Source organism: Meles meles, chromosome 4 (genome assembly GCF_922984935.1).
Source record: "Meles meles chromosome 4, mMelMel3.1 paternal haplotype, whole genome shotgun sequence".
NCBI lineage: Eukaryota > Metazoa > Chordata > Mammalia > Carnivora > Mustelidae > Meles > Meles meles.
In genome coordinates, this window is record NC_060069.1 from 156,589,564 (window position 1) to 156,613,866 (window position 24,303).

Here is a 24,303-nt window from a genome sequence, read left to right on the forward strand (position 1 = left end):
ACCAGTTTCTGAATTGAGAATGAACTTGTGACTTAAAGTAACCCCTAACATTGTGTGTCCTACCTGAAATGAGCAGAAAAGTTTTGGGTCTACATTAGGGGCTGAATTATATCCTCCCTCCTCCCCCCCCCCCCCCCCCGCAAAGGAAGATATATTGAAGTCCTAACCTTCGGTACCCTAGAATGTGACTGTATTTGGAAATGCAGTCACTGCAGATGTCATTAGTTAAGACAAGGTCATACTGACAGAATTGGGCATGATGACCAAGGCAGAGACTGGAGGGACCAAGCTAGGTAGCCCCCAAAACGGGGAAGTGGCAAGAAGGATTCCCTTATGGGTTTCACCGGGAGTGTGGCCCTGCCAAGACCTGGATTGTGGACTTCCGGCCTCCAGAACTGTAAGACAATAAAATTGTTGTCTTAAGCCATCCAGTTTCTGGTACTTTGTTACAGAAGCCTGGGAAACTAACACAGCCTCCTAGAGTTTTCATCTGGGGCAGGTCGTATCATTTCCACGGGATGCACTTAGAGACGGTAAGGTTGTGTTCGTTATGTTCCATGAGTCATGCATACAATATACCCGTTCCTCCAACCCTCCTGTGCCATAAATCTCTCAGGGACCAAGGGACTGTAATGGGCTCCTGGCACAGAAGCCTAGGCCTATAGGCCCATCGAGGACCTGGTTAGTGATGACCAACTCAGGCACCTCTTCCAAGAATGTAGTCTGAGATAGAGTCATGAATGGACATAATGGTGTACGCCTGTCTAAGGTCAGTTGCTGAGGCATTGCTTGTAGCAACAGAAGGCTGGAAAGCACCTAAATGTCCATCAGGTAGGGATAGTTAAATAAATGTTGATACTCCACACACTGGCGCACTGTACAACTCTTAAAAAAAAAAAAAAAAAAGCTGAGGCAGCTCTCTGTGCATTAATATGGAAAGGGAAATATCTAGAATATGGTAATCTACCTTTTGTGTAAGAGGCCAGGGGCTGATAAGAAACCGTAAGTGTATTTGCTTCTATTTGCGTAAAGCACCCTAAAGCCTGCACAAGAAGCTTTGGAAAGGGGGGGAGAGGGGAACAGAGTGGGAAGGCACAGGGGTAGGAAGGAGGCTTTCCTACTCTGCCACTCTTTATGCTGGGTTGTTTTTCGAGCCATGTGAACACAAGATCCGCGGATGAAATGAAAAATGAATAAGGAGGGGGCACCTGGGTGGCTCAGTGGGTTAAAGCCTCTGCCTTTGGCTCAGATCATGATCCCGGGGTCCTGGGATAGAGCTCCACATCAGGCTCTCTGCTCAGCGGGGAGCCTGCTCCCCCCTTCTCTCTCTGCCTCTCTGCCTACTTGTGATCTCTCTCTGTCAAATAAATAAAATCTTTTAAAAAACTGAATAAGGGGAACATCAAGACAACTGGTTTTCTAGAGTGAGGGATAAATTGAATATACAGCTGACCTTTGATACACATGGGTTTGAACTGCGCAGGGGTCCAATTATATACAGATTTTTGTGGCTTTTTTCTGTAAATACAGCACAACACTGAACTGTATTTTCTCCTCTGATGTTCCTTTTTTTAAAAAAATATTTATTTGAGAGAGAGAGAGAGAGCACAAACGGGGAGGGGCTTAGAGAGAGGGCTGAGCCGGGAGCCTGATATGGGGCTCCGTCCCAGGACCCTGAAATCATGACCCAAGTGGAAGGCAGACACTTAACCAACTGAACCGCCCAGGATTTCTTGATAACATTTTCCTTTCTCTAGCTTGCTTTACTGTAAGAATACAGGCACAAAACATGTTTTAATCAACTGCTTATGTTATCAGTAAGGCTTCTGATCAACAGTAGGTTATTAGTGGTTAAGTTTTGGGAATCAAAGGTTATATGCAGATTTTTGACGGTATAGGGCCTGGCACCCCAACCACGAAGTTGTTCAATGGTCAACTTGTATTGAATATCAAGTAATTATGGAGATCTGGAATACTCAGTCAAGAAGTTAGGAATTGATCAGAGAATCATGAGATGTTTGAACAAGTACTTAGCATCAGGAATAATCACTCAAGGCAGTGTATAGTCTAGAGCGGAGGCAGGAGAGACCCACATGGGGAAGGTGTGGAATAATGCGCAGGGTCAGGAGTGGCAGTGGGGCTGGAGACAGAGGTTTTCAGGAAAGATCTAGAGAGATAAATTCTGGTGGAACTGCTACATATCCAGCGCTGCTTGAAATAAATGGGTCATAGCCATAGAAGTTATTTTTGCTGTGAGCTTAATTATTTATATGTGAGTGTATTTATTCTAATTTTTCTGGCATACAAAACACTGTTTTAAGGCTGCCTATGTTTTAGATCTTTATTTTGAACTATATCTGGAATTTTTATAAAAGATTTCATTTGTTTATTTGAGAGAGAGAGAACCATGCGAGAGTGAGCACAGGTGGGGAGGATAAGGAGGGTCAGGTTCCCTGCTGAGCACGGAGCTGGATGTCAGACTCCATCCCAGGACCCTGGGACCATCCCCCAAGCTGAAGGCAGATGCTTAACTGACTGAGCCCCCAGGCATCCCTATATTTGGAACTTATATTGCCACCATAATTAAGTTTTAACTCCCTAAGATATATGCTAGCTAGTTTGAAGTTTTTTTCTCTACACCCTAATGTTTAGGTACACTTTTTTGAGAGTTGTTTCCTCAGGTTACGGAAGGTAACAATACTTTCTGTTGTGTTCATTGAAAATCTTTGGCTCTCTACATGGTAAATATTCCAACTTACATTAATCAAAACTTACCAAGTTCTGGTATCTTTTTTTTTTTTTTAGAGTTTTATTTATTTATTTATTTATAGATTTCATTTATTTCACAGAGAGAGAGCGCACAAGTAGGCAAAGAGGCAGGTAGAGGGTGAGGGAGAAGCAGGCTCTTCACCGAGCAGGGAGCCCTACATGGGGCTTGATCCTAGGACCCTGAGATCATGACCTGAGCCAAAGGCAGAGGCTTAGCCCACTGAGCCACCCAGATGCCCCTGTACTTTTTTTTTTTTAAGATTTATTTCTTTGAGGGTGCCTGGGTGGCTCAGTGGGTTAAGCCTCTGCCTTTGGCTCAGGTCATGATCTCAGGGTCCTGGGATCAAATCCTGAATTGAACTCTCTGCTCAGCAGGGAGCCTGCTTTCCCCTCTCTCTCTACCTGCCTCTCTGCCTACTTGGGATCTCTCTCTGTCAAATAAATAAATAAAATCTTAAAAAAAAAAAGATTTATTTCTTTGAGAGAAAGAGAACAAGGGTGAGGGGTGGAGTGAGAGAGAGTCTTAAGCAGACTCCACACTGAGTGTGGAGCCTGACGTGGGGCTTGATCTCACGACCCTGAGATCATGACCTGAGCCAGAACCAAGAGTCAGACTTTAGAGTAACAAGACAGAAGGAGGCTGGACCCTGTACGAATGGAGCTGGGCTCCCTCCCAGCCCCGGACCACCTCTGTCCAGCCTCTTATGTGAGAAACAGGCTTCTATCTTGTGTAAGTCACTATCACATGGGGTCTCTAAAGCACAGACAAGCCTATATCCATGCTAATACACAGACTGTTCGGGGCTTGGGAACGGAGTGAGGAATATAGTCCTGCTCTACTGGGGAAGATAGATGCTGTAAAAAGTAACACAGTTTGTTCATTTAAAAGTCCTGTAGTGGGGGCGCCTGGGTGGCTCAGCGGGTTAAAGCCTCTGCCTTCAGCTCAGGTCATGATCCCGGGGTCCTGGGATCGAGCCCCGCATCGGGCTCTCTGCTTGGCTGGGAGCCTGCTTCCTCCTCTCTCTCTGCCTGCCTCTCTGCCTACTTGTAATCTCTATCTGTCAAATAAATAAATCTTAAAAAAAAAAAAAAAAAGTCCTGTAGTGAGTGTCAGATACATACCCTGCACCTGTTCTAGGAGTATCCCGCCAAAGGTGAGATAAGGCTGTGAGCAGGAAATGAGCCAGAATCAAGAGTCTGTGGCTTAACCAACTGAGCCACCCAGGCATCCCCTAATCTCTTATGAGAGCACCCGTCATGGCACCTAGCTGGCTCAGTTGGAGAAGTATGTGACCCTTGATCTCAGGGTTGTGAGTTTGAGCCCCAGACTGGGTGCAGAGATTATGTTAAAAAATAAAAATGTATCTTAAAAAAGATAGGGTTTGGGGTGTCTCGGCGGCTCAGTGGGTTAAGCCTCTGCCTTCAACTCAGGTCATGATCTCAGGGTCCTGGGATCAAGCCCCGCATGGGGTTCTCTGCTCAGCAGGGAGCCTGCTTCCTCCTCGCTCTCTGTCTGTCTCTCTGCCTACTTGTGATCTCTCTGTCTGTCAAATGAATAAATAAAAATCTTAAAAAAAAAAAAAGAGAGAGAGAAGGTGCCTGGGTGGCTCAGTGGGTTAAGCATCTGCCTTTTGCTCAGGTTATGATCTCAGGGTCCTGGGATCAAGCCCCATGTCAGGCTTCCTGCTCAATGGGAAGTCTGCTTCTCCCTTTCCTTCTGCCCCTTCCCCGAACACATGTGTGTGTGTGTGTGTGTGTGCATACTCTCAAATAAAATCATTTTTTAAAAAAAGAGAGAACGCCAGTGTATGAGAGTAGAGCCCACCCATATGACCTCATTTGGCCTTAATAACTTCTTTAAAAACCTTATCTCTGGGGCCCCTGGGTGGCTCAGAGGGTTAAGCCTCGGCCTTCCGTCCAGGTCATGATCTCAAGGTCCTGAGATCAAGCCCCACACCCGGCATCCAGCTCTCTGCTCAGTGGGGATCCTGCTTCTCCCGCTCTCTCTGCCTGCTTCTCTGCCTACTTGTGATCTCTGTCAAACAAATAAAATCTTAAATTTTTTTTTAATTAAAAAAAAAAAAAACCTTATCCGAGAAAGGGAAACCCTTATACTGTTGTCGAAATGCAAACTAGAGCAGCCCTCTGGAAAACAGCATGGAGGTTCATCAAAAAGTTAAAAATAGAGCTATCTTACGTCTCAGCAATTGCACCTCTAGGTATTTATCCAAAGGATACAAATGTAGTGATCCGAAGGGGCACGTGCACTCCAGTGTTTATAGCACATTATCAACAATAGCCAAATTATGGAAAGAGCCCACATTTCCATTGACTGCTGATAGATAAAGATGTGGTATGGGGCACCTGGGTGGCTCAGTCAGTTAAGTATCTGCCTTCAGCTCAGGTCATGATCTTGCGGTCCTGGGATCGAGCCCCACATCAGGCTCTGCACTCATCAGGGAATCTGCTTGCCCCTCTCCCTCTCTCTCTTCCCCTCATCCTGCTTGTGCTCTGTCTCTCTCAAATAAAAAATAAAAAAGATGTGAAATACACACACACACACACACACACACACACACACACACACACACTGGAATATTACTTGGCCATCAAAAAGAATGAAGTCTTGCCATTTGCAATGACGGGTGGAGTTAGAGGGTATTATGCTAAGTGAAATAAGTCAAAGAAAGACAAATACCACCTGATCTCACTCATATGTGGAATTTAAGGAATAAAACACGTGAACATTGGGGAAGGGAAAAAAGGAGAGAGGCAAACCATAAGAGACACTTAACTCTAGAGAACGAACTGAGGGTTGAAGGAGGGCGGTGGGCAGGGGGATTGGCTAGGAGGGTGATGGGGATTAAGGAAGACACTTGTCATAAGCACTGGGTGTTATATGCAAATGATGAATCACTAAATTCTATTCTTGAAATCAACATTACATTATATGTTAACTAACTGGAATTTTTAAAAAAGATTTATTTATTTGAGAGGGAGCTCGCACACACAAGCTGGGTGAGGGGCAGAAGGAGAGAGAGAAGGAGAGAGAGAGAGAGAGAGAATCCCCAAGCGGACTTCCCACTGAGCATGGAGTCCAGCGTGGGGCCTGATCTCAGCACCACAATGTGATCATGACCCGAGCTGAAACCAAGAATGAGATGCTTAACCGCCACCCAGGTGTGCACTAACTAGAATTTAAATAAAAACTTTAAAAAAACGAAAACGCTATCTCCAAATACAGTTATGTTTTGAGGTACTGAGGGGTTAGGTCTTCAACATATGAATAACAGTCTCCTTTTTATGGCGTCCTGGTTGCAAAGCACAGGGCCGTGCCTGTCACCCATGCAGACAGGACAAGGAGAGATCATCGAAGCAGACTCCGGTGAGCTGTGAAGGTTCTTGGGCATCACGAATTCAGTCCACCTCCTGGAGAGCCAGGCCAGGTCCAGCTGGCATGTCGCTGGTGTCACTGTGGAATCCCAGTGGCTGAAGACAGATGGGTGAGCAGGTCCCTGGAGCCCCTGGATGGCTGTTGAGCCCTGGGGTGAATTATGACAGTGTCCATAGGAAAGAGCAAAAAAGCAAAGCAGAGGTGCCAAGTCATCAGACCAGAGGGGTAGGGCTGGGGTTTAGGGCAAGGACGGGTGTAGCACAGGCAATGGGGACATCAGAAAGGACTGGGGCCCGGGAAGGGAGTATTCATCCAAGTACCAATGGAAGGATTAGCTGTCAGATATAATTAGCTCGTATCATGGAGTTATATGGTGATCTCAGGGTCATGTCCTGTGGGACAGAAACCCCATCGTCATGAGCCCCTACGGACATGCTGTACCCATCCTTGGGGAGACGATCTCCCTGGCCATAGGCTCGAGCCTTTGCCAGCCTGGGAAAATAAAATGGACTGATGCCAGGTTAGAGAAAAAATTACTGTATATTTCCAGGAGCCATAGATTGTCTAGAATTGTCCTGCTTTTTTCTCCTCATGTTTTCCATACCTCACTGAGCTCCAGCCACAAAAAATCGTCTTCACTTTCAACACCATAAAAACCCAGAGAGGCAGAGTTTACAGGGAGGGTCTGAATTTCAACTTCTCAGAATAGTAGCAGAGTTTCAGCAAGACCTGAAATGGTTTCACTTGAGAATGAGCTATAGGTCTTGCTGCCATCATCCGTTCAACTCTCCACCACAATTTATCTGTCATATCGCTAGTCCCCTGGGAAGCCAGTGTGACTGCAGAGGGACGCCAACTCTGACAGATGACAGGGAGTTCTGGCTTCCCCAGAACATGCTTGCCAAGCCTCAGATTCGAGTGAGTCTGCCTGGGTTCATGTCCCAGCTCTGATTTTCTGGGTGAGCTTGAAGAAATGATTTAACTTCTCCTTGCTTTGGTTTCCTTACCTGGAAAATTTAGATAATGTTCTCTCTGTGGGGCACCTGCCTGGCTCGGTCGGGGCAACGTGTGACTCTTAATCTCAGGGATGTGAGTTCGAGTCCCATATTGGATGTAGAGATCACTTAAAAATGAAATCTTAGAAAAAAAAAATTCTCTCCCTTACATGTTCTTAAAGACTGAGTGAATCGATATCCATAAACCATAATGCCCGGCACATAATAAATGCTCAATAAATATTAGTCAAAGTTAATATTACTACATTAGCGATTACTAATGTCATAGGCAAGTCATTTCCTGAGCTTGTTAGCTCGTCTGTGAAGTGGAGAGGAGCCAGGAACGACAGACAGCCATGTCACTTCCTGCTTTGGCATCCTGAGTTCTGGTTCTTCTATCCTGCTGGGTTCTTTTGTTTGTTTGTTTTTAATTGTTGTTGTCATTTCGTTTTGGTTTTGGTTTCGATGGGGTAGCACTGTGAACAACCAGGCAAGCTGTAAGTAATGGGAATTTCTTCATTCTCCTCTAGACGCAGCTGGATGAGTGAATCTCATTACAGTCACCAACTCGGGGGCCAGTTTACAGATGCCTCTGGCAGGGTAGGTTAATGTCCTGGAGCCACTGGAACAAATTATCACAAACTAGGTGGCTTAAAATAACAGAAAGTTATGCTCTCACAGTTTTAGAGACCAGAAGTCTAAAATCTAGCTGCCTGCAGGGGGTTTCCTCCCAGAGGCTCTCCGGGAGAATCCACGGCATGCCTCTCTCCTACCTTCTGGAGGCTGCCTGCCCCCATTAGCATCCCTTGTCTTGTGGATGCCTCATTCCTGTCCCTGCCTCGGTCTTCACACCTCCTCCTTCTCCACGTGTCTCTGTGTTTCCAATCTCCCTTTGCCTTCCACTCATGATTTCTCTGATAAAGATACCTGCCATTTAATTTCAGGTTCACTCTAAATCCAGGATGATCTCCTCTAGAGATTGTTAATTACATCTGAAAAAAAAATTTTTTTTAAAGTGAGGTCATTCACAGGTTCTAGATTAGGACTTGGACATATCTTTTTGGGGGAGACTATTCGACCCACTACAGGTGAATAGCACCCTGCTTACTTTGGGCCCAGTCTAAAGTGAGATTCTCGTGTTTATCATGTGTCATAGGCGGATAAAACAGGCTGCTTTCCAGCCTCATTTGGGGTGTTAAGTCAAAGTACATAATTAGGCAATTCCAAAGTACTTAAGTACTTCTTCCTTTTCATCCAAAGCAGAATGTAGGCACAGCTACGCACCTGCCTACACTTCCTGGGCCTCGTACTATGTCAGATGCTGTTCTAGGTGGCGGGATACCGTAATGAACAAAAGCAGACAAGAGCCCCATCCCCGTGGAGCTGACAGCCTAGTGAGAGAAGCAGACAATCAACAAAATACATACATATTAAAATATAACGTGTTAAATGTGATAGGTACTATTGAGAAAAATAAAGCAGAAAAGGAAGGGGGAGAGGCAATGCCAAGGGGCATGCCTCTGTGTGTGTGTGTGAGTGTGCATGAGAGAGAGAGAGAGGGGGGTGCTTTAAACAGGTGTCTAGCAATGGCTTCATCCTCAGGGGACACTTGAGTAAAGACCTGAAGTAGATGGAGGACAAGCTATGTGGGTATATGGAAGGATGCTGTTTGGGGAGGAGGCCCTGAGAGGTGCGTCTGTCTGGGATCTTTGTGGTCCACGAACAGTCCAGAGGCCTGGAGCTCTAGGGGATGGGCTGGAAGGGAGAGCAGTAGGGGGGATCTGAGAGGTAAAGAGGGTAGGGAGGAGGTCAGGGAGCTGTTGCAATGGTCCGGGCTTTATTGCTGGGAGGACCTGGACTTGGTTCCAGCACCCAGACATTCATCAACACACAGTTAAGCTGGAGACATCTGCAGTCACAGGGAGAAGCTTGGTTACAAATGTTTATAACATCCTCCTCTTTCACGCCTTGAAAACAAATTCCTTGTTAAATTTTTTTTTTTCTAAAAACAAATTCAGGTTTTAAGAATTCAAAACCCAGTATGTCTCATCTCGCAATTCTACTTCTGAATACATACCAAAAGACTTGAAGGCAGGGACTCATATGAATGCTGTTCTTTTTTTTTTTTTTTTAATATTTTATTTATTTGACAGAAAGAGGTCACAAGTAGGCAGAGAGAAAGGAAGGGAAGCAGGCTCCCTGCTGAGCAGAGAGCCCGATGCGGGACTCGATCCCAGGACCCTGAGATCATGACCTGAGCCGAAGGCAGAGGCTTAACCCACTGAGCCACCCTGGCGCCCCCATATGAATGCTGTTCTTAGCAGCAGTATACACAATCACCAAAAGGCTGGAACAAGCTGTGTCCAACCAGGGATGAATGGATAAACGGAAGTGATCTACACATACAATGGAATACAGCCTTGAAAGGGAAGGAAATTCTCACGTATGCTACAGGTAGATGAATGAACCCTGAGGACATTATCCTTAGTGAAACAAAAGGACAGATACTGCTTGGTTCCACTTACATGATATATCTAGATAATCATTCATCGAACAGAAGGTAGAATAGAGGTTATCCGGGCAGAGCAAGGGGGCAATGGGAATGTATGTTTAATGGATACAAAGTTTCAATTCCGGATGATGAAAAAGTTCCAGGGATGGGTGGTGGTAAGTGGTTGCCCAACAATGTGAATGTACTTGATACCACTTGAAAAAGACTTAAAAATCCAGTTATGGAATACATACGTCACAGGGGAAAGGGCACAGTGCAGGAGCATAACTTACAGAGCTGTTGAATCTCTGAGTTGTACACCTGAAACTAATGTAACATTGTGCCAATTATACTTCAATTACAATTACTTAAAGTGTTTAAGATGGTAGATTTTATGTTATTTGTATCTTACCATGATTTAAAAAAATAAAAATCAATTTCTTAAAAACAAAAATATCCCAATGCCTCTTATTCCCATGGAAAAATAGACTTCTTTTTTTTTTTTTTTTTTTTTTTTGGTCTCCAGAACAATCTCTTAGAAAATAATATCAACAGCAAGAACATCTTGAAGCTTCTAAATCAGCTTTGGGAATTGTGGAGCACTTTGTGAAGCAGAGAACAGGAAACAGGGTCTGTCTAAACACAAGGAAAGGAAACAGTCATTTCCCTGCTTGTCTTCAGCACTGTTTATGTAAAAATATTCTGCCCTCTGAGATGTTTTGACTTTTGGTATCCTCCTCCTAGGCAAGCCGGAAACCCTGAGGGTTGACATCTTCACTCTTTGTTTCTAAGCAACAACTGAAAGTCAGCATACGAAAAAGAATTTTTAATTAAAGAGAACAGAGCAAGAAATAGAACCTCAATTTTATCTCTTTCCCACATCACCTCCGAGGCAGGAATCCAGGCACTTGAAGCTATGCAATTTTTCCCAGTTTATAAACCAAGAGTTTAATTAAGTTTCTTAAGATTTCTATACCCTCTGGCAAATTATTTCCTCTATTACAAACATCTTTCTTGGATCCCCAAAAAGTTTAAGAAATAATTGTAACATACTTGATAACACAAAAGTCCTTTGAGTTGAAAGTCCTTGACTCAGCAGCAGTTTATTTCTGTTACTGTATTTTAATTCTACCCGCAGAGAGAACTCAAAACACACACACCCCTTTATCCTGCATTACCGATGAACTTATTTTTCATTAAATATATTTTCAGTAGAAACATGCATAGCTATTAATTTTCAGTATAGTTTTTGGAGTCATATCCCAAGTCCTCGAGGGTAGAGTATTTACATAAATCTTTTGGAACTCTTCTCTAAGGAGACTTGCTTATGCTTCTCACTTGATTTTTTTTTAATAAGATTTTATTTATTTATTTGACACAGAGAGAGTGATCACAAGTAGGCATAGAGGCAGGTAGAGAGACAGGCGGAAGCAGGCTTGATCCTAGGACCCTGAGATCACGACAGGAGCTGAAGGCAAGAGGCTTAACCCTCTGAGCTACCCAGGTGCCCCTTGATCTTTGTTGATATCAGTATGAACTCACTGATATTTATTATATACTTCAGTGTAGTCCATAACTACTTGATATCGCTGAAATTGTCGCTGCAGGCCATGTGTTCCTCCATATGCTCGGCGGAGGAAGAACAAAAGAAAACAGGAAGACAAAACTGAGTGTTTACTGTGTGCAAGCGCTGTCTTGGGTCCTTCTTGTCTTTGAAACTTACTTTAGCAGCATTCAGTGTCTGAATTCCATGTACCCGCAGGAGCACAAGTTCTGGTGTTCTAACCAAATGGTGACTTTATACCAATTACCCTACCTCCCTGAACCCCAGATTCTTAATCTGTAAGATAAGGATAATATGTATTTACAGGGTTGGGATGAGGATTATGAAATTAACTAGCTTATGAAATTAATTATGGGCTTCACAAAAGGAACAAATGAGTCCAATTATAGGAGGTGCCTGGAATAGTGAGAGCCACAGGAAGGAGAATGGTGGTACCAGGAGCTGGAGGAAAGGGGTGCGGGGAGTTTTGTGTTTTACGGCACAGAGTTACTGGGACTGGATGCACAATGGTGTGAATGTACTTAATGCTGCTGAGTTGCATTTGAAAATGGTTAAAATGGTAAATGATGTGATGCATATTTTACCACACAGAAATATATGCTCATTGTTGAAAATTTAGAAAATGTTTTTTTTTTAAAGTGTTTTAAATCCTTAATGGGGGACCTGGCTGGCTCTGTCAGTAGAGCGTGGGACTCTTGACCCGTGAGTTGTAAGCTCGAGCCCCATGTTGAGTGTAGAGATTACTTAAAAGTAATTTAAAAAATGTTTTAAAATTTTAATTTATTTTTAATTAAATAATTTATTTTTTATTATGTTCAGTTAGCCAGCATATAGTGCATCATTAGTTTCTGATGTAATGTTCAATGATTCCTTAGTTGTGTATAAGACCCAGTGCTCATCACAACAGGTGAATAAAAAAATTCTTTAAAAAAAATCCTTGGTAATCCCAGTACTCAGTGGCCACTTCTGTTTTGTCATTTGTAGCCTCTGTATAGTCTGGATCCTACTCTTTTAACATTATTTGTATGTATTTCCCCAAGCTGGTGAAAACTCAATGACCATTTTATTAGCTGCATGATGGTCCACCATCACTGATTAGTCATTGATTAGTCATCAGTCATATTTTTCAGCATTATAAATAACACTATAATGAACATCTCTCTGTGAATTAATACATCTTTAATATAGACCCAGAAGGAGAATTACCGAGCCAAGAGGCGATCATGTTTGTTGTTTTTTTTTTTTTTAAGATTTTACTTATTTATTTGACAGAGAGAGATCACAGGTAAGCAGAGAGGCAGGCAGAGAGGCAGGAAGCAGGCTCCCTGCTGAGCAGAGAGCGGACATGGGGCTCAATCCCACAATCCTGAGATCATGACCTGAGCCGAAGGCAGAGGCTTTAACCCACTGAGCCACCCAGGTGCCCCGAAGCGATCATGTTTAAGGCGTGTGATACATGCTGTCATACTTAGGAAGGTAATCTGACTACCTTGCCACAGGCTACCTAAAAAGACACTTATCTGAAGGCGCCCACATGGGCTGCCCAACGTTAAATACAATACTTTTTTGTTGTAACGTTGTCTGCTAATGTTGTTCTTCAATTTCCCCTCCCCCTCTGTTACTACTCAGTCTTCTTTAATCATTTGTATGAAACCGTATATAGTAAGGTTATTAATTTTCCCTCGCTGCCTTTAATTGGCGTTAACTATTGTCAAACATCTGTTGCTTTTAAGAAAGAAAAATGTGGAAGTATTTTTATTTCTTAAGTTCGTTGATTTCTCCTCCCCCCAAACAGAACACGCAAATTCCCATAAATCACACACAGCAAGCTCCAGTTCTCAAACGCAGCGTCAGTGGGACGCGGAGGAGCAGAGGCTATTTAAGCCAATATCACGCCCCCCCCCCCCCCCCCCCGCCCACCCCGACTTCAGGCCCGCCGCCGCCTTCGGTGTCCTGTCGCCGGGGCAACTAACAAACCAGCATTCCTTCCACCTGACCCTGCGCTGGCGACGGTGGCTGCTGCGCTCCCGCGCCCCCTTGAGCCCTGCAGCCTGGGGAAGTGTCCTCAAGGCCGGGCGTCGGCGCCTCCAGGCTCATCCAGGCGCTTTCTAAGCGCGGCCTCTAACCGGAGGCAAATCCCTCGCACCCCCCACGCGGAGTCATGCTCTTTCCCAAGACCCGGCACGGTGGGCAGCGTACTCTCTTCTCTCTCTCCTCTCCGCGGCCTTCCACCGCCTGGAAGCGCAGCCGCGTCTCCACCCAACCCGCTTCGCGCAGCGCCGTCGGGGCGTCCCGGGCGCGCGCTCCGGCCCCGCAGGCAGGGCAGGTCTACGTGGGTCCCGAGACATCTGCAACCGCCCCCACCCCAAACCGCGCGGCTGCTTAAAAGGGTGGACGTGAGATCCTCCGGGAATCTGGGCACCTAGACGCTGCCGCAGGAACCAGAACCCCTAGGCCTGCGGGGAGCCCCAGAGGGACAGGAAGAAGCCAGGGACCCCTTCGCTCCCGCACCCAGCGGGGGAGGCCCCTGAGCAACTGCTCCGTCACCCCCGACCCCTAGGGAGAACCCCTCACCCCAACACGTGCCTTCCTCCCCGCGTTCTCCGAGTCACTTCCCGCCGCCCATTCCCCAAGCTTCCTCGTCCCCGCCCCTGGCGACCCTCCTTGGGTTTCCTTTGTCCCCTCCACACCCTCGCCCGAGCTTCCTGTGTCCTTTCCACGGATAGTTTCCCCCTCCTCCTCCTCACTCCCCGCGCGGCGCCCCTTCTGAAGCTTTTCTCTTCCCCTCCCCCTCTCCGGCTTCCCCGTCCCTTCGCGGAGCCTCTCCTGCGCCCTCTCCAGCGCCCTCTCCGCCCCCTCCTCGGTTTCCCTTGTCCCCTCCCGCCCCGCCCCCGTTTTTAAACCTGGCGCGGAGCGCCCTGGTAGGTGAGCGCCCTCGCCCGAGCGGTTAGAGGCGCGGCCGTGTCGCTGGCGCAGCCGGAGAGGCGCGGGCTGCGCGGGCACCATGAGACCCGAGGCGGCGGCCGGAGCCCGGGAGGCGCGGGGGCGCGTCTGTCACTGCCCCGCGGATGGTCCCCGGAGGCCACCGCCGCCGCGCGGGCCCGAGAGGTGAGGGTGTCCCCGCGGCCCCCTGGACGCGTCGAGAGGCGCGCGGCGCGTCGGGGCAGCGAGCGCAGAGCGGGATGTACGCGCCGTGGAGCCCCCCGAATCCGGGCGGAGCCCCGGAGCCCGACCGCGACGCCAAGCAAGTTCCTTAGCCCTGGACGGGAACGCACGGTCCTCTCCATTTTCCGCGCACAGCGCCGAAGCGTGGAGGCCCGGGAGGCGCACACCAAGCAAATGGGCCAACGCTTCCATTCATAGATCTGAAATTCACCGGGCTGGGGACTTGGAAGTCTCCGGGCCTCCCAGCTAGCCTTCCAGAGGGTCCCCTCACGTTGACTGTCACACTTTTGATGACAGTCTTTGTTTGCCCTGCACTTGGGGCTCAGCCCTTTCAAGATAGTACAGTTAAAGTGTGGAAGGGGCTGGGTGGCTAGGCAGCCAGAGAGGAGAAACCCATTCCCCAACCCCCCTTTTGCATTGTAGAACCCTGTGGAATCATCTCTGCGGGGTCAAGATCCTTCAACAGCCGAGGGGGTGCAGTTGAAATTAATGAGCAACAAAGTAGCCAGCTACAGTGGGGAATCAATTGAAGAATCTATTTGGGTTGGGAGAGGAAATCTCTCAACTTTTGTGTCCCCTGATAATCGCATCAGATCTGGGACTTCTCAAAGTCGGTGAAGGCAGAGAAGTAAGAATGTGTCAGGAGAGAAAAAAACCAAAAACACAAATGGTATTAGTTTATTCATAGACTGAGAACTTGAAAGAACTTTCTATGGTATCCAGGGACTCTCAGTCAAACACTAGAATTGATAAGAATGATAACTCTTATGATATAATTTTAAAAGACAGCAGAAAATTCTGCGGTTCACCTCTGGTCCCTGCCTTTCCAGCCCCACACCGTGGAGACCTTGGATCCTCACATCCCAAGAAGCTGAGCTGACCAGAACTGGAAGCCGGGTAAGGCTAAGGTGGGCATTGTGGTATCGAAGGGTTTGGCCAGAAAGTGGCACAACTCAAAAATGACCATGAAAGGCCTCCTCAGCCTGTCCCTCCCTTGGTCCCCTAATGCAGAACTGCCTGGGGGCTGGGAGAGGGAGCCTGGGTGAACTTGCGGTTAAGCAGACCTGAGTCACATGTATAGACTGGGCTCCTGCTTGCTTTCTTGAAAAGCAGAGCCACTATAGCATAGTTCTTTCAAGGGCATTATAAGAGAGTTCTAGAAAAGAGCGAGTGAGAATGAGAGAGATTTCTTTATGTTGAGTTCCCCCCGCCGCTGCAAACCAGTAGGTGGAGAGAGGAGGGGAGAAGGCTGCCCCAGTCCCCCTTCTGAGTGTACCATTACTGGTGGGCTGGTACCACAGTGCAAATAAGGGCAGAAACCAGTCTGGGGTGCCCAGAAGTGGTGGTTAAAAGCCCCCACCCATCATCTGGCCCTTCCCGAAGCACTTTTGGGCAGTCTGCAAGCACTCCTGGGGTAATTCATGTTGTCTGAGCAAATACACTCCCGCCAAGGGCTTTGTGGGTAAAGATTAATCTTCCCCACAATTCTTTTGTTTCCTGCATTGGCACCTAAATTGCTTTATACTTATTGAAGTAATGGCTTGCTTTCATAGAATTTACCTTTCCTTTCCAAAAATCTTAAAATGTAAGCTGATGACTGTTATAATGCTGGAGAGCTAATCAGGCTGAAAAGGACCATGCATTTAACTTACCCAACACGTGGTATAGGTTATGTGTATAGTTATTTGCAATATGATAAGAGACTCAGGTGCACGAAAGCTGACCTTTGACTGTATTTTGATATTCAAACTACTTTACTAAATTAGCTTGGATAATGGAAGTTTTCATTGTTGCTTTTATTTTAAAAAAAAATGAAACATGCAATCTGTATCAGATTAACAAGGTATATGATCTTGTAGCCCAAGTTACTCTGAAATACGTGCAATATCTAAATAATGGAAAATGATTAACACCTTTTGCATTCAAGCTCAAGTTCTTAAACAATAAGATTTAAAAAGTGCTTGAGAGAGGGAGAAATTATAGAAGTTCACAATTATCCATTTTTTTGTTAAATGAAATGTATATGGAGCCTATCCGTTGTTGTAAGAATAAAAATACAACAGCACAGTATATTCAAGGCAAATGGTTTTTTTTTTCCCCCTCTTAGGATGAGAAGGATATTTGTGAGAAAGATGATTACTTGCAGGGAAGTGTTAAACTGTGGGAAGTTGCTAGTTGATCGTCAGCATGGCACGGTTGTGTCCATGGATTTGCGGGGGGCGGGGGTTGTTCTCAGGGGGCTGTAAAGCACGCTTGCCTGGCGAGCTTTTTGCAGAGCCCAGATGGCCAGGCGGAAAGGACAGCAGCGGGCCACCGCAGGTTCCACGTACCGCTCACGGTTCCGGGACCCCGGGCAGGGTGAGCGCAGCCTAGCGCGGGAAGAGAACGCTTCTTGCTCAGCAGCGCCCTCTCCCGACAACGCGGGAAAATTCCCGGGCTCCAGAGCCCTGTTGCATATTTCCCGAGAAATTCGAGGGCGGGGTTCAAAGCCCTGTGTCTTGAGCACCTGGGTCACCCACACCCGTTTGGTACCCCTACTTCCCTTGGGAGCTGTCTCCCTCTCCTGTCTGTGGAAAATGAACCACAGCCTAAGCCTTTGTTGACCTCTGTTATACTTCCCTCCTGGCTGCTTGCCCACCTTGCAAGGGAGGTGATTTCCTGAAAGGAGATGTCTGGGGCTGTGTCCTGCTGGGCTCATCCTCCCATTTTACAGGCTTCCCACGCCATAGCTTTATCGGAGTCAGAGGCTGCACGGGGAGGAGAACCAGAGACTCTAATGGAAGTCTACTTTTATCTCTTCTCTTACTCCTAAGGACACACACACCTTTCCTTGTATACATTCCTGATCCCCTTGAATTATCCAAGCGTGAATGTGTAGACATTTCTGCCAACAGAAGATGATCTTTAATTAGAAGATATTTGTGGCATAAAGCTATGTATGTTGGGGGGTAAAGTTTTACAGTTTCTAGAGGCGTATTGTATGTTTCACAGAGTCTGGTTAGAATTACTCACTTAAAGGAAGCTGTTTTTCTGTACTGACACTGTGTTTTGGGGTCCACCAAAGTTTGCCCTATTGCTTTAGATGCTGTCCCCTCACAGGATGTAAAATCACCTCTGACAGCGCAGGATTGCTTACTGTGTTTGTCGGCAGTTAGGGGTATTTTATAATTACAACACAGCTTAGCACAGACATGATTCTCTGGAGTCCTCAAAAAGCGAACTTCATTTTGGAGAAGATTGTGTTCAAAGAGCTTCATTTTCTTTCCCTAACATTGCTCATCACAGCGTATTGTAAAAAAATACAGTTGGTAAAATATAATGGCATTTGTTCACAAAAGCTACACAACTATCACTGTGGGATGGGCTGGGTGGGATGATGGTTGGTGACAAACCATCCTCACAGTCCTTCCCCGTCCTGCTCTAGCAGGTTTTGTCTCACTCCTGATCTGGTTCCTGCTAAACTCCATGCAAACCCAAGCGCTGGGGTTTCTGATCCATTGCTCTAGCTCATTTCAGCTCACTTTCAAGCAAAAGCGTCTCGTCCCGCTTTCCATAGTAACGACAACTTTCAGAGCTCTGAGATCGAATGAAGATCTCCAGCTTTGTAGCCCCTCAGATCATCTGACCACAGTTCAGGCCAAGTTCATTGAGATTCAGGACCTCATGGATTTGGGCACAACGGGGTCAGGCCTGGACAGGCAGAGTGTGACTGTCCCTTTACCTCCCTAGCTCCAACGCTGGTCACTGCATGGACAAGCCTGGCGTGCGCTCTCTCTTTCTCTCTTTACTTGTATCTTATCTCCATCATCGTAGCCCTTAGTTCCTCAGACTGGCTTCCCTCTCCTCCACTCGTGACATTCAAGTGGTCAGGTGGTTTTTTGAATACGACTGAAGTGCCCTTGGAATCCACCTTTCCTTTCCCTTCCTGTCCCTGTTCAGACCTTTATCCCTTCTTGCCCCATGCCTCCGAGCCCTCACCTCCCCAAGCTAGGCTGTGCGCTGGTCCCTGGGGCCACCATATGCTTGAACTACAGATCTGACGGTTGAACTCCTGACTCAGAAATCAGTGATGGTTTCTAGTGCTTCTCCAGAATGAAACCCAGGCTTGGAAGTAGGTCTTCAAGGCATCCTGTGATCGGGACTCGGCTTCCTGTTGGGGCCCATTAAACATCACAGCTTCTCCTTTGTTCTGCACTGGGCTCCTCACCCTTCCCCGCCTATGATCTCTGTTTTCCGGCCCCTCAGAATTTGATGTTCCCCTCTGCCAGGAATGGTCTCAGACTTGCACACCCAAATGCTGTCGATGTCTCCGCCAGGCCCTCCGTGAACCTTTCTTCCTCCCTGCTTAGAACTGTTGGCATCTTGGGCACCTGGGTGGCTCAGTTGGTTGGGCTACTGCCTTCGGCTCAGGTCATGATCCCGGACTTCCAGGATCAAGTCCCGCATTGGGCTCCCAGCTCTTTGGGGAGTCTGCTTCTCCCTCTGGCCTTCTCCTCTCTCATGCTCTCTCTCATTCATTCTCTCTCAAATAAATAAATAAAATCTTAAAAAAAAAAAAAAGAATTGTTGGCATCTTGCTGTAAGAGGCTTTGTAGTGTAGTCATTTCCCTATATGTGTCTTTTCCCATTAGTTGTAAAAGCGTGGGGGCACCTGGGTGACTCAGTTATTAAGCGTCTGCCTTCGGCTCAGATTATGATTTCAGGGTCCCGAGATTGAGCCCCATATCAAGCTCCCTGCTCCTCCCTCTCCCTCTACCCTTGCTTGTGTTTCCTGTCTCGCTGTCTCTCGTTGTCAAATAAATAGACAAAGTCTTTAAAAAAAAAACAAAAAACAAGAAACGCCTGAACTGAAGGACTGTCTGGGACTCATCTTCCTGTCTTTGATCCCTCACAGTGCCCAGGACATCTCTGACAGCAGGAAGAGAAAGAGGCTCACCAAGTACTGTAAAGGTGTTTAAACTGTCTCTAAATTCGTATTGCTATTAAGAAGTGCAAACCACTAAGATTTTCTTTTCTAGAATTTCAAGGTGCTACCTCAGAGGGGTGTGTTTGACTATGTCTGTGTTTGTACGTGTCTGTCTTTACAGCTTGAACCTGGAGGTGACCAACAAACTCCGGGATCAAAGGGGGCCTTTGGGTTTCAGCATCCTGTAAGGTAACATGACCTCACAGTAAGAAATAGATTATTTTCTTTTAATAGAGACATAAATACACTTTCGTGCCTTCAACTGTGCACATTCTCAACAAAGTAGAAAATAATTCCATATATTGTCTAATATTTAGTTATTATGACCTCCCAAAACTTCAAGGATATTTTGTTGGATTTCTGGAATTCATTCATTCATTCATTCAGTGTTCTAGTTGCAGATTGGATTGATGTCTTTCCTTTACGTCCTTCGTTCATACCTCTCATTACATTTCATGTCTTGGGTTAAATTCAGCGAAGTATGACTCGTACATGTGTATCTGCTTATTTACTTAAGTATTTAAGTCCATTCCGATTTGTCTCCTGGGTATCAGTTAGTATACTGTCTAGAGCAAAGTAAACCTTCCAAATACGTGTGCGACCGAATGAAGGGCTGGGGGATGGCTCCACCACGGTTGGCCTCTCTAGCCTTTCTGTGCTCCTGCGGTCCTCGGGGTGACAGCGCCCCCACTGCTGTGTCCCTCTTACATTCATCCGCTGAGGCAGGTGGCTCGTGCTCAGGATTCATGTCTGTTTCTCTGTCTCTTTCTCTGCCCGTCTCTTACTCCCTTCAGCAAAAGGAGCCACTCCTCCTCAGAGTATTTTTTACCCTGGTTATCCCAGAAGACTGAAAACTTAAGTAAGATCCAGGGATCCTCATTGCCAGAGATGAAATCGAAAGCCCTTCCAACGGGTCAAAGAGTGATTTCTGGAAAAGGGAAGCTTTTCCGTCCCCATAGGATCACTTGGGAAGCTTTATTTTTATTTTATCTTTTTTTTAACAATTATTATTTTTTTAAGATTATATTTATTTATTTGACAGAGATCACAAGTAGGCAGAGAGGCAGGCAGAGAGAGAGGAGGAAGCAGGCTTCGTAAGGAGCAGAGAGCCCAACGCGGGACTTGATCCCAGGACCCTGAGATCATGACCTGAGCCGAAGGCAGAGGCTTAACCCACTGAGTCACCCAGGTGCCCCTTATTTTATCTTTTTATTATAAAAAATTTCAAGCTTACACACAAGTGGAAAGAAGAGTCCTGTGACCCCCCCACATGCCCCAGCCTCAATAATTATCAACAATCTTCAGATCTGTGTTTATCACCCTCTCCCAAGTATGTTTTTATTGTTGTTAGAATTTTTTTTTTTGAAAGATTTATTTATTTGAGAGAGAGAGTTCGAGTGGGAGGAGCAGAGGGAGAGGAAGAGAGAGAATCCCAGCCAGACTCCCTGCTGAGCCCAGAGCCCAGTGCTGGGCTCAGTCTCACGCCGCGCCTCCCCCCCCCAGCTCATGATCCGAAGGGAAACCAAGATTGTGCCCCCAGGGCACTCCTGTTAGAATTTTAAATCAGTTCCAGACATCTTACAAATTCAAATTCCCCTGTAAATAACTTCAGCATTACAGGCTAATTTTTAATATGGCCAAACCCTAAACTGTGTTTATATTTCTGTCATTACCTGTATTTTAGATAATATAGAAATATATATAAATTTAAAGAATATATATATGTGTGTGTGTATATATGTGTATGTATATATAAAGAAAATATAAATAGAGAAAAAGAAAACCATATAATGGTTTTGTCTGGTGCGGTGGTTGGTTGTTGCAAAGTTCCTCAACCCCAGCACTGCCAACACTTTGAGCGGGACAACTCTTTGTTGGAAGGCGCCTGGTGGACATGGTGGGATGTTCACAGCATCCCTGGGCTCCGCCCACTCTTGCTGGTAGCGCCTCCTCAGTCAAGGCAACCGGAAATGTCCCCAGACATTGCCAAATGCGCTCTGGAGGTTGAGAATCCCTGATTTATCAGGAATCTTAGGAAGGTCAGAAGGGTACTTGGGTGGCTCCGCTGTTAAGCGTCTGCCTTTGGCTCAGGTCGTGATCCCGCCCTCATCCAGCTCCCTGCTCAGCAGGAAGCCTGCTTCTCCCTCTCTCACTCCCCCTGCTTGTGTTCTCTCTCTCCGTCCAATAAATAAATAAATAAAATCTTAAAAAAAAAATTAGGAAGTTCGGAATCGTCACGCATTATTTATAGTAGGGCATTTTCTTTCTCTCTTTTCTTCTCCGTCCAAGAGAGAAATTACAGTCAGCTTTGCAAGGGTGCGTGGCTGGCTCAGTTGGTAGAGGATGTGACTGGAGGTCGGAATTGTAGGTTTAAGCCCCACGGTGGGCGTAGAGATTATTTAAAAATAAAAAAATAAAAAATAAATCAGTTTTGCAAATAAGTGGTGGTCAAATGATAATCCCTCTCAGTTCCTAGGAAGACCTCTAGAAAAATTGCAAATAAATTAGTGAATGAAAGGTGTAAGAATGAGGGATTATGGGGAGAGTGAGGGGTATTTTGAACACTTTCCGTGAGGGGCGCCTGGGTGGCTCAGTGGGTTAAGCCCCAACCTTCCGCTCAGGTCAGAATCTCAGGGTCCCACCCACATCCAGCTCTCTGCTCGGCAGGGAGCCTGCTTCCTCCTCTCTGTCTCTGCCTGCCTCTCTGCCTACTTGTGATCTCTCTCTGTCAAATAAATAAATAAAATCTTAAAAAAATAATAATAATAATTAGCTGCTTCTCTAGACGGGGGTTTCAGAGTCAGATTTCCTCCAGAGCCCAAAGGGTCACAACACTCCCCAGACTTGAGGGTGTTGCGGGGGGGATAGGGACCTAACCTAAATAAGACATATATTCTCCAGGATACATGACATTCTCTCTTTGATCAGAATGAGACTCTTCAACTTGAAACTCAGTGTTTTAATTTTCTTTTACCTTCACGGAGGCACATCCTTTCTCCCGTGGTGGTCTAAATCTGCTCACCCTGATTATAGACTCATTTCTGAACTGGTGTGTAGGGTTCCTTTTGCCAGGTCTCTCCATCTGCCCACGGTTTTGTGTTCTGATGATTTAAGAAACACTTTGTGCGCAGCGAAGGCAAGAGAGGAAGATTGGGGGTTAGCTGCCTCTAGGGGAGAGGACCCGCTAGATGGGAGTTTGCCTATTTCTGGGTGATTAATGGTGTATTTGTTTCTTAAATATTAGACTTTATTTACCCATTTCAAAGCGCCAAGAGTATCTGCAAAGTTCTGGAGAAAAAGTGCTGGCCAGTTTCCCAGTGCAAGCCACAATCCACTTCTACAACGACGAGTCCGATTCAGATGATGACGAGCAAGAGGCAGAAAACCAGACTTTCAGTCTTCAGCACCGGGAGACTCAAGGTCCGGTGGAAAATAGCCCAGGAGGGAAGGGCAGAGGTCAGCCGACAAACCCAGGATGGAGTTCTGTAGGACACAGTGGCCTCGGTGGTAAGGGTCCACTCCCTCATGGTGACCCTCTGGGGGCCACAGAACCTGCCTCACCCAAATAAGTGGGGTCTCTCTCCTGCACCAGACTTGGCTCACATGCGCTCTGGGGGACAGCTCTGCATTTCCCCTGGTGTACAGGGGTTGGTGACTGTCTCTGACCAGCACCCCAGTCACAGCAAGGACTTCGCTTGTAACTTTTCCTGCTCCTGGTGATTCTCTTCAGGGCGCTCATGCACACCATTGGAAAAGGTTTCTAGAACCAGGAGGTTTGTGTTAACATGGGTTGTTATCAGAGGGGACCAAATTTCAAAGCGCGTTCATCTTGTCACTCTGTCATCAAATGATAGGTCATTCCAGTATAGATTAATAACCCACCGATGCCTCTCTCGACCTCAAACTCGTTATGTAGCTAATTCTACTTTTGTAAGCAAAAGGATTTAGACGTTGTCCAAGGGTGGATGTGTTTGCTTCATGGCATTTCAGAAATATTTATGAAAAATAAACAAAACTGAATAATTTCCATAAGAGTAACAGAAACTTTAAATATGGATTTTTAGGGGAACAATTCTGGTTAAAAATTTATGATCCTTGTCTAAGGGCTGAGCGTATGAAGATATAGAGAAAAGAGCTTTAACTCTTAGTTGGGAACTGGTTTGGGTTTGTTACTTGAATAAAACAACACTGTTTTCAATCAAATTATCTAATATAAGATTATTTTCATTTTTTTATATTTTGATGATCAAATGATTATGTTCCACAAGTTTATTACTTATCTTATATATGATTGTCTTCTTATATATAGTATGTTACATAAGTTTATACTTGAAATAAATATTTTGAAAGACAAAATGTTTGATAATCACCTTTTTTGTGTAAAGACAATTTTATTTATTTATTTATTTAGATTTTCTTTTTTTTGAGTGATCTCTACATCCATTGTGGGGCTTGAACTTACAACCTCGAGATCAAGAGTCACACATGCTCTACCAACTGAGCCAGCCAGGCGTCCCATTTTTAAGACAATTTTAATTTTTTTTTTTAATTTTATTTAGTTACTTGACAGAGAGAGAGAGAGTGAGAGCACAAGCTGGCAGAGCAGCAGGCAGAGGAAGAGGGAGAAGCAGACTCCCTGCTGAGCAAGGAGCCCAACATGGGGGGGGACTCGATCCCAGAACCTTGGGATCGTGAACTGAGCTGAAGGCAGAGGCCTAACCGACTGAGCCACCCAGGTGCCCCAAGACAATTTTAGATTTAATTAGTGCCTGCTTTAAAGTTTTCATAAGTTTGTCTGGACGTTTTCATATTTAACTCTTTAAATGATACTGGTTTTGGGGCGCCTGGGTGGCTCAGTGGATTAAGACGCTGCCTTCGGCTCAGGTCATGATCTCAGGGTCCTGGGATCGAGCCCCGCATCGGGCTCTCTGCTCCGCAGGGAGCCTGCTTCCTCCTCTC

The 24,303-nt window shown here is 46.0% G+C and overlaps 1 protein-coding gene across 1 annotated transcript; it reads left to right on the forward strand.

Annotated features, from left to right (window-relative positions):
- Nucleotides 1-14,127: 14,127 nt before the first annotated feature.
- RIPPLY3 (ripply transcriptional repressor 3) lies at nt 14,128-23,693 on the forward strand. The gene is made up of 4 exons (XM_046001485.1): nt 14,128-14,321; nt 15,209-15,275; nt 19,466-19,533; nt 22,589-23,693. Exons 1-4 carry the CDS (start codon nt 14,218-14,220, stop codon nt 22,911-22,913), a joined length of 564 nt encoding a protein of 187 aa, XP_045857441.1. The 5' UTR covers nt 14,128-14,217; the 3' UTR covers nt 22,914-23,693.
- Nucleotides 23,694-24,303: the final 610 nt, after the last annotated feature.